Source organism: Nipponia nippon, unplaced genomic scaffold (assembly GCF_047370975.1).
Source record: "Nipponia nippon isolate SJK-2023a ecotype South Korea unplaced genomic scaffold, ASM4737097v1 scaffold_12, whole genome shotgun sequence".
NCBI classification, from domain to species: domain Eukaryota; kingdom Metazoa; phylum Chordata; class Aves; order Pelecaniformes; family Threskiornithidae; genus Nipponia; species Nipponia nippon.
Window position 1 is genome coordinate 14,287,597 of NW_028262313.1, and position 9,715 is coordinate 14,297,311.

General features: G+C 44.3%; 1 protein-coding gene across 3 annotated transcripts in view; it reads left to right on the plus strand.

Moving 5' to 3' along the window:
• Positions 1 to 9,475, plus strand: part of PLS3 (plastin 3) — a 53,685-nt gene extending 44,210 nt beyond the window's left edge. For all 3 annotated transcript variants that reach the window (XM_087748943.1, XM_087748944.1, XM_087748945.1), the window contains exons 7-16: positions 14 to 179; positions 1,353 to 1,495; positions 2,998 to 3,093; positions 3,622 to 3,817; positions 4,486 to 4,564; positions 5,237 to 5,351; positions 5,470 to 5,603; positions 6,488 to 6,611; positions 7,208 to 7,332; positions 8,155 to 9,475. In XM_087748943.1, coding sequence (XP_087605069.1) covers positions 14 to 179; positions 1,353 to 1,495; positions 2,998 to 3,093; positions 3,622 to 3,817; positions 4,486 to 4,564; positions 5,237 to 5,351; positions 5,470 to 5,603; positions 6,488 to 6,611; positions 7,208 to 7,332; positions 8,155 to 8,287 — 1,311 coding nt within the window. In that variant the 3' untranslated portion in view covers positions 8,288 to 9,475. The remainder of the gene's footprint in view (positions 1 to 13; positions 180 to 1,352; positions 1,496 to 2,997; positions 3,094 to 3,621; positions 3,818 to 4,485; positions 4,565 to 5,236; positions 5,352 to 5,469; positions 5,604 to 6,487; positions 6,612 to 7,207; positions 7,333 to 8,154) is intronic.
• The last annotated feature ends 240 nt before the right edge of the window (positions 9,476 to 9,715 follow it).

Consider the following 9,715-nt stretch of genomic DNA (forward strand, 5'->3'; position numbering starts at 1 on the left):
GTGCTGTTCGCAGGAGAACCTGAACCTGGCGTTGAATTCTGCATCCGCCATCGGGTGTCATGTTGTCAATATTGGCGCAGAGGACTTGAGGGAAGGGAAACCCCACCTGGTCCTTGGGCTTCTCTGGCAGATCATTAAGATCGGCTTGTTTGCCGACATCGAGCTCAGCAGAAATGAAGGTAAATGAAACTATAGGTGACTGCTTCTAAAGCATGAACACTGCATTGCTTGCGCTGTCACCTCCAGCCCCGTCGCTGCCTCTTCCCTCCCCTCCTCTCTGCTGAAAGGGGGTACTCGCCTTCGGGTTCATCAGGGCATGTGCCAAGCTGAGTGCTCTCCAGCCTGCTTGTAGCTGTGAAGCAGGTTCAGGCGGGTGGGTTGTGCCATCCTGGTAACGCGTGTCAGCCTTGGAGAACTGGCTGAACACAAGTCTGTAAGTCAAGATGCATCTTGGCTCAAGCCTTGCAGTGCGAATGAGCGTGTTGCTCTGTGATGCCTCGGGCTGGGCAGGCTCTCCCAGTGTGCTTTGGCTATAGGTACGTAACGGTGTTGGGAGGTGGCAAAAGCTGCTTACATCCTTTTAGGATTATAGACAACTGCACATCTTCCTCAAAAAAAAAAAAAAAAAAGAGGAGGGCTTCAGCTCTTCAGGAATGTGTTGCGATGACTTGGTTCTCCTAAAATCCTCCTTGCTACTGTCAGTGGTGCAGCTGAGCTCTTGCTCTGTTCTTGATGGTGGGAGAGCAGTGCTGCAGCTCGCCCCCTGTGCTCACTTGGTCCTGCACGACAGCTTCCAAAATTTAAACTTTTCAAATCATTCAAAGAGCTCTGTTATTCCTGCATGGGCTATCAGAGCACCCAAATGGATGGAGAGGCTTCAGTGTCTTTTATTTAAACCTCCCAATCAGGGAGTGGTAACATTGTTTGGCTTAGATTGAAAATTCGTGGCAAGGGAAACACCGGCCAGCTGAAAGGGAGCTTGTCTTGGCTTCTCTGGCTTTTTTTAACAGTGCATATGAAACTGCTTGGAAGCACTTTTTCATTGAGATAGAAATACATTTACATTTAGCTTACTGTCATCAGCTTAAAAGACTGCACGTACAATCCAGAGAATATTATACAAGAAACTGGAAAATATTTTTTTACACACAGTTTTCTAGGTCATTCATACTCTTCTCTGTGTAACAACCAATTCAGGAAAACTCCACTAATACCCAGATTATTTTGACTTAATCAGTAGTTGGTATTGTCCCCCAGTTCTCCCCCTGAAATGTTGCTGCAGCTCTAATTCTGGCATGCAGGTTTGCCTCTTGAAAACTACTTCTTTCCCCTCACACACATTTTTCTTCTAGCACTGGCTGCCTTACTTCGTGATGGTGAAAATCTGGAGGACCTTATGAAACTATCCCCAGAAGAGCTGCTGCTAAGATGGGCCAACTTCCACCTGGAAAACGCAGGCTGGCACAAAATCAATAACTTCAGCTCAGATATCAAGGTACTGAGAGCTCTCCTGGCCTGCGCGTGTCTGGGAAAAGGCTGGGAGCCAGTCAGAGTTGTGTTTGCATGTGTAAATGAGGCCCTTCATCTGCAGACAGGACCTTTCTGAACCTTAATACACTGAGCGGGCTTAACAGGGGTTTTATGGATGGGATATTTAAAGGTACTGCAGTGCTGCTCACTCTCGCCATGAGGTAGAGCCCAACATTGAACTGTCTGAGTGTTTCCTCCAGTGCTAGTGGGATCCTGCTGCAAAGCTGTTGCATGTTTTAATCAAGTAGGAAACTGGTATTACTCATGTGTTTTCAAATGTTCTTAATCCATCTTTTTTGATGGAAATAATTTTTCAAGGGCATGCAGCTTGCTCAGACAGGGTGGAATGCTTAACTGCATCCCTGGAGAACATGACTTCCACACACACTTGGCAGGTGGTGGCATTTCATCCAAAATGTTATGGGCTGGAGAGAGGAAGGGAAAGGAGACCCCTTATTCTCTACACTGGGCTGCATAGAAACGGGAGCAGGGAGTCTTACAGCTGTTTTTCAGACGTGAGGGGGTGGCTCTTTTCTTTCAGTACTAGTGAGAAATGGAGGGTGGTGACTCCTTGTCAGTGTGGGGTTTTTGGATACTGGTCTCAGCAGGTTTCTGGAGCTTATTTGTGTGGCCAGCAGTTTTGAGGAGGAGAAAGAGGACTGAAGTGGATTCCAGGTTCAAGGACTGTTGAGGTAGAAAAAAAATTGATAATTGAGGTGCATGGGGAGCCCAGAGCTCCCCTGTGTGTGTGTGCATGTGCGCACATACACATGGTCGCTCTTATTTCCAACGTCAAAATTACTTCCAGCTTTGCTGATAGCTGTTGGCTTGTCTGCAACCCACAGGCTGCCAGGATATGCTGAGGTCCTTCTTAGTGCTGAGGACTAAAAGGACTTGTAGTTGATAAAATAATTACTGCAACTATTTGCTCCTCCTAGTCTGTGACCATCCGTGGCCTCTCTCCTTTAAGCTATTCTGGCTAATGGGCAGGCACAGGAGAAAACATTCAGACTTCTTATAATCATCTTTTTGCCTGAAATTTGTCTTCGCTGAGCCGTTTTCATCGTTGCTGTAGCAGTAGGAATGGCTGCCTTGTTTAGGGGTTAGGGCCGCCGTGGGACATCTGGCTGTGGGGGCCATGAGAGTGAGCAGCACAGGGTCACTGCCTCCTCCAGCCATTGGAGAGGAGGCTGCCACACCAGAGCTTGCAGCAAAGGCAGCTTGCAAACAGTTAAAACCCATAATTTTTATCTTAAATATTTCTAACCTTTTCCCTTTCTGTTTCCTTTTCTGCTGCCTGGATTTCTGCCATCATGCTCTCTTTTAAGCTTACAGATTTTGGTAATTCAGTAAAGGTACATAAGCCAATTATGCACAGTGACTTGTTAAAGATGAGCCTGAAATGAATTGTTATGGTGTATTCACTGCTGCGCGGGAGACCTGAATTTTCTTTTTCATCCATTTCAGGATTCCAGAGCTTATTTCCACCTTCTCAATCAAATTGCACCCAAAGGGCAGAAAGAAGGAGAGCCTCAGATTGATATTAACATGTCGGGTTTCAACGTAAGTATTCAGGCCATCGTGTCCTCATGCTGTACAGTTGCGAACTACCTGTACCCCGTAATTGCCCCATGACATCCAGGTAACCTGGTATCTTAATTTCTGGAGCGTGTAAAGTGTCAGTGGGCATGTGCGCACCTCAGGTATGTGCTAAATGAGTGGTAGGTGCGGGCTTGATCACTAACTGCCAATTAACATATATGATTGAGAAATCGTTTGTGGTTTTGCTCCATTTGGGAGCATACTGGCTTCTCCTTTTGAACCACTGAGATCAAAAAGCATAGTAGTTGGAAAGCATATAAACTTGGAAAGCACCATACTAGGAAAAAAATACCAAGACAAACTGGGACAATTACATCCACAGCAGCAGGGATTAGTGTGCATGCTTCATCCCTTTTTTTGATTATCAACTGATGCCTCATGAAGGCGGGTGGAGTTGTGACATTGCTCCAGGTAGCAGTCAGGAGCTTCCCATCTGCTTTGTAGCCCAATCTCTTCCATGACAGCTCTTGTCTGTTGCATCCCTGGCAGGAAAAGGATGACTTGCGGAGAGCAGAGTACATGCTTCAGCAGGCAGATCGGCTTGGCTGCCGGCAGTTCGTCACGCCGGCTGATGTGGTCAGTGGCAATCCCAAACTGAACCTGGCCTTTGTTGCCAACCTGTTCAACAAGTACCCAGCGCTTACCAAGCCTGAAAACCAGGACATCGACTGGACCCTTCTGGAAGGTGATGGCCATATCAGTCACAAAATTAGCAAGAGGGAAATATCTAAAGTAAACTCTTGTATCACAAGAAGCTGTGCTCAGAAGAGGTATCTCCATTGAAGTAACACTTGTGATTTGAGGCTTCAACGCCGCAGTGGTTGTTTACTCATCTGGGGCAGATGAGAAGGGTACTTGACAGCCTGTTCAGCTGCTCTGACCCTGATGTGGAGCCTGAACCTGTAGGGCACTGCCAGCAGCCGTCAGTCCCCATGCCAGGGCTGGGAAGTTGGTTTTGCCATTTCCTGCGATGGGCAGGAGCACCTCAGTAATGCAGTGGGATGTGCATGGGAGCACTAATTGTTGGCAGAACTGGGATTAGGGCTTTGGCTGCCTGGCTCCGAGGCAGCAGTTAGCTAACATCTGTGTGAAAGACCTTCCTGCTACTTTTTCTTGCAGAAAGTGCAAAAGGCATGCTCTTCTAAGGCCTGGAGAAATCAAACTGATATCCAAAACTAGATATCAGGGCAACCCTCTTCCTTTGAAAAAATTATAGTAGAGAAAATACCATTTTTCTGCTCTAAAACCTAATTGAGGAGCTATGCTGCTCAAAGCTCCCTGCCTTGCAAGGTGGAAAACCCTGCGCAGCTTTGAGCTTGCAGAAGTTGCATGAACCTGTTTTCTCTCATCTAGGAGAGACACGTGAGGAACGGACCTTCCGCAACTGGATGAACTCCCTTGGTGTGAACCCCCATGTAAATCACCTCTATGGGTAAGCGTTAGGCTCTTGGGAGAGACCCAACTAGATCAGACTAGAGATGTGCCTGCACCAGCATCCTGCTGCCACAGTGCCGAGCAAAGAGCTCGGCAAAGAGAAAGGGTGATGGTAGGGAGTGGGAGATGCTCACTGTACCCTGCCTGCAGTGCGTAGCTTAGGGATTTCTGAGCCAGCACTTGACAGCAGCAATTGCCTTTAAGGGCTGAAGACAGTTTGTTTATTGTCCCTTAACTTGTGTAAATTGGTACTCTGAGATCCCAATACATTTAGATCTGCTCGAGCAACTGCTTTAGAGCAACTGGACCTAAATTCCCTGTCACCTAATTTTAGGGCTTAACCAAGACATCATAGCTAGGAGGCAAGATACTCTGGGCCCCTGTAGTCAGTGGAGAGAGGTGGCTACCTTTGGATTTTATGTGGCAAAATTCTTCCCTAGATCTGTTGCTGATTACCATGTTAAAAGCTGCTTTAGCTCAGCAGCTAGCTGATGTTAAGCATGGAGCATTTCTCCTGCCCTGAAAACTACAAAATGTTTTGAATTTTTTTCTTTTTAGGGTTGTTGAAATTGCAACAACCTGTAAAGAGTAGTAATTATTCATGATGTGACAGAGTCAGAGTGTATTTAAATCTTGAAACATGAGGGTTAATCAGTGTTTTCCACTTCAGCGATCTCCAAGACGCACTGGTAATACTACAATTATATGAAAAGATCAAAGTTCCTGTTGACTGGAATAAGGTTAACAAGCCTCCGTACCCTAAGCTTGGAGCAAATATGAAAAAGGTAGGCATTTCAAAAGACTTTAAAAGAAGCCATGGACACTAGAAATTCCTATTTGAGGCTTCCAGTCAGGTGAGTGTATTTGTGAGTGATTTTCTGTTCAAACTCTTCTTCTGTGTAGCTAGAAAACTGTAACTACGCTGTAGACTTGGGAAAGCATCCAGCTAAATTCTCCCTGGTTGGCATCGGAGGACAGGATCTGAATGATGGAAACCCAACGCTGACACTAGCCTTAGTCTGGCAGTTGATGAGAAGGTAGGACCTGTCTGAAACATGTAAAACTTGTGAATGGAGTACAGAATTTAGGAAGGTTTTTTGCCATGAAAGCACTGCAGCACTGGAACAGGTCACCCAGAAAGACTGTAAAACCTCTGTTCTTTGGGGATTTCTGAGACACAGCTGGACAAAACTGTGGCAGAGCTGATCCTGCTGCACATGGGAGGCTGGAGCAGAAACCTCTGGAGAACCTGCTGGTGGATCTGTGAACATCCTGCTGACCAGGATCACCTCTCTCTTGCCTGCTCAAGTCTGGTCCACATGCAGAAACCCTAAGCAGGAAAAATTTATGTTCTAATTTTTAATTGGAAATATAGAGAGAAACATTCCAGGGCTGCTTTATAACCCCCTTCTGCATTGGAATGGGGGCAAGGAGACACTTAATAACAGATAAAGTTGATTGTCCTTTTTCTTATCTATTTCTGCAGAAGTATAAGATGATGCAAATATATAATATATATCTGCAAAATAGCTTCATGGTAGCTCCTTATTTGGCATTAGAGGTCAGAATGCTAACCCCATGAGTTGATCCACACTTTTTAGGTAATATGTTAACCCTACGGAGCAAATGGTCAATGGTGAAACAGATTAACAAGTGTCCTGAGTCCAGGCAATTTTGTGATCTCGTATTAAAGGACTTGAAAGGCTAGAAAGACTTAAATGCTTTAACAGAAATCATACTTCAGATAAGATAGATGATTCTTCCTTTTTGCTAAAGGAGTTTAAAAAAAAAAAAAAAGCAGAGCTGAGAGTATGTGAAGACTTTCCAAGCTGCCATGGGCTCACATTGCATCCTGGCTGCATGCTCACCAGGGCTTTGCCCACACTCTGTGCCTAATCTTGTTCTCTCTGCTGGTTCTCAGGTACACGCTGAATGTCCTCGAGGACCTGGGTGATGGTCAGAAAGCCAATGATGACATTATAGTCAGCTGGGTAAACCAGACCCTGAAAGCAGCCGGCAAGTCCACCTCCATCCAGAACTTCAAGGTGCGGGTTCTCCTCTTGCATTCAGAAGGAGAGGGGTGCCCAGAAACTATTTCCTTGGCTGGAGGAACAGCAGGGGCATCTTAGAAAGGGGTTTAAACAGGACAGGATTCAGTCTGTGCTGGGAACAAAGTGGCTTCGAGCTATCAGAGAGGAGACTTTAGGACTGCCCATGGTGGGGAATAGTGGTGGGGCAAGAGAGCTGATGGGGTGGTAGAGGAGGGGAGGGTGGTTAGGCTCTGGGGCAGAGGTGGGGGCTGGAATGCTGGCAAGCATGGGGGCTGGAGCTGGTGAGCATTTGTAGGTGAGCATCGTCCCTTGGGGTCTGGTCAGCGGGGCAGACCTGCTGCCTGCCCATTGGGTAGTGCTTTGTATTTTCAGAGCACTTGCAGTAAATTGGAGTAATGATCTTGTACTATTATCAAAGGAGAAGCAGCAGTTTGGTTTTCCCTGTGGTCCAGCTGGGAATAATCTGGTGCTCTGAAATGGCCTGTTTAAAGCTTGTTTTGTTGCATGTTGCAGAGCAGCTGAATTGAGGCGAGAAGTATGCTTTAAGGATTAGATGTTCATCTTTACTTGTCTGTCCCCGCATTCTCTAGGACAAGACTATCAGCACAAGCTTGGCGGTTGTGGATTTAATTGATGCTATACAGCCTGGTTGTATCAACTATGACCTTGTAAAGACTGGTCATCTATCAGAAGATGACAAACAAAATAATGCTAAGTAAGTTTTCTGTCTCAAAAGCTGTTTTGCATCGAAAGAGTGTGCCTTCTATGCACTGGCCTTCAGCTGCAAGTGTTTTTACCACAGTTTATTACTGTGGTTTTCAATCTCTTTTAACACTGCATCGTTTAGACAGGCAGCACTTGAAATCTAATTGCTGTCCTTGCCCATAACACTGGAGGGAGTAGTTGGCTGGACTCTCTGGCTTGTTGAGGGAAATGCAGAACAGCCCAAGCAGTTCTTAGCAATGATATTCTGTTTCTCACCTGTTTGTTCAGGCATCTGAAGTGCTCAGGGTTTTGAAATCGAACCCTTGTTTGTCTCATGTCTCACTGAATTATCATAGGTTGTCAAGTTTAAAGTATGCCTATTAAAACATGTCTTTGAAGTGTGTGTTCTGTCACTGTTCTGCGGTGGTAGAATGACAGCAAAGTTTCTTGCAGATAATAGTCTCGCTTGATTATTTCTAAAGAGCAAACAGAAGGGGAAATGTAAATGTTAGCTGATTAATCCTTGGTTATACATGCTATCTATTAGCCCTAACAAATATGAATTACAATTTTTTTTAACTGTTGGTAAAGTGGACTTGACATTCAAGGGTCTATTTGCACATTAAAGACACTTTACTGTGGAAAAGGAATACAGCAAAAGATCAAAAAAACATTTATGAAACAAACAGATGTGGTGTGATTGGACTGTTGCACATCTTGAATCTTAATAAAGAGGATAATAGGTGAAACTGTGTTGGATAGGGCAGGAGCTGACTTGTCATTTACTGGTAGCAGTCTCAGTTCTGACCATTCATCTTTCTGTGGTGAATAGGTATGCTGTGTCCATGGCAAGAAGAATCGGTGCCAGAGTTTATGCTCTTCCAGAAGATCTCGTGGAGGTGAAACCGAAGATGGTCATGACCGTGTTTGCCTGCTTGATGGGCAGAGGAATGAAGCGAGTATAAAAGGGTTGATCCATGTAAAGAAAAAAAAAAACACAAACCACAACAAAAACCCAACCTGCCACCCTGGGTGCATGAGTAAGCAGATCCGCTGTGACCACGTTGAAATGCTGTTGGCCTAGGAACTGTTGAAGTTCAAAGGACTTTGTTTTGCTTTGCAAGACAAACTCTTATCAAAATTCTCAGGGAGAGGAGTTTTAACCAACAGACGTGCTCTTTTCCCAAAGGAAAGTTTAACTTATCAAGAGCTCACAGAAATGCATTCATAACAGACCTGCATCTTGCAATACTGCTCTGGAGCTGTTTTCACCCCATTATTTCTCAGATATTTGGTGCATGGTTTTTTTACCTCTGAGGGCTATAAGGTGGTTAGTATGAGTTGTAATGGAAACAAATCTAATTTCTCTCTGCAATCCAGTTTAATTTCTGTCATACGGTCCAAGCATATTCTAGGTTTGTCCACTTCCTTAACTTCGCAAATAAAGCTACAGTACAAGTTGGGACCTGCAGGCCAGCTCGCAATGCTACATGAGAAATGTGTAATGAGGAAGATGGATCTTCCTCTGGTATTCTCTGTACATGGTGCTTTTTTATACATCTAACTGTTTTGATTACAAATAAAGCATGGCAGTTTTTTCTCTTTCTGCTTTTTCTTTTTTTTTTGGCTTTGTTCTTTTTTGTTGTTTTGTTTTTTTTTTTTAAAGTTATACTATATATGAGAATACTACCATCCTTGGACCTCTCACAGTAACGTATCATGTTGCTGATGGCACGGTTACACCTGAGAATGGAAGTGAATGCATTTTTGTATGCATCTTGGTTCAGTTCTGTGCACCTAGAATATAATTTTTACAAAAATCTGCATGAAAACTATAACTTTTTTATTTAAAATGCTGTTGGATATAAAACCATACTACATTGTGGGGAGGTTTTGTGCGGGGAAGAGGCAAATGTTATAAACAGCAGGGTTCAATAAACCGAACAGCAAATGTGCTGGAACATAAAACTATTTTTACAGATAAAAGGAAGTGGTGTCGCCAAAGAAGGAAGATGCTGTATCCATAGGATTTAATATTATCTTGCTTTGGCAAGCTATTTGCTATATTTTGAGATCATATTGCTATTCCAAGCTATTCAAAGTGATGTAATATGGTGGCAAAGCATTAGTTGAAATAAAAACACTTAAATACATGCTTCTCTCCTTATTTACACTGACCCAGCATGGCAGTCTGTCTTCAGTTGCTTTTAGCTTTGCTTTGGTTGATCTTTATGTTTTGCACCAGGTCCATTGATCTGTGCGATACCCTAGAATCAGGGTGTGCTTGAGGAACTCTCATTTTTTAAAATGGGCACTGGCAGCGCAGTTATTCTCAACCTGTGTTTTAGTGAGGTTTTGCCTTTATGGTAGCTTCTGTAAAACCTTGCTCTTGA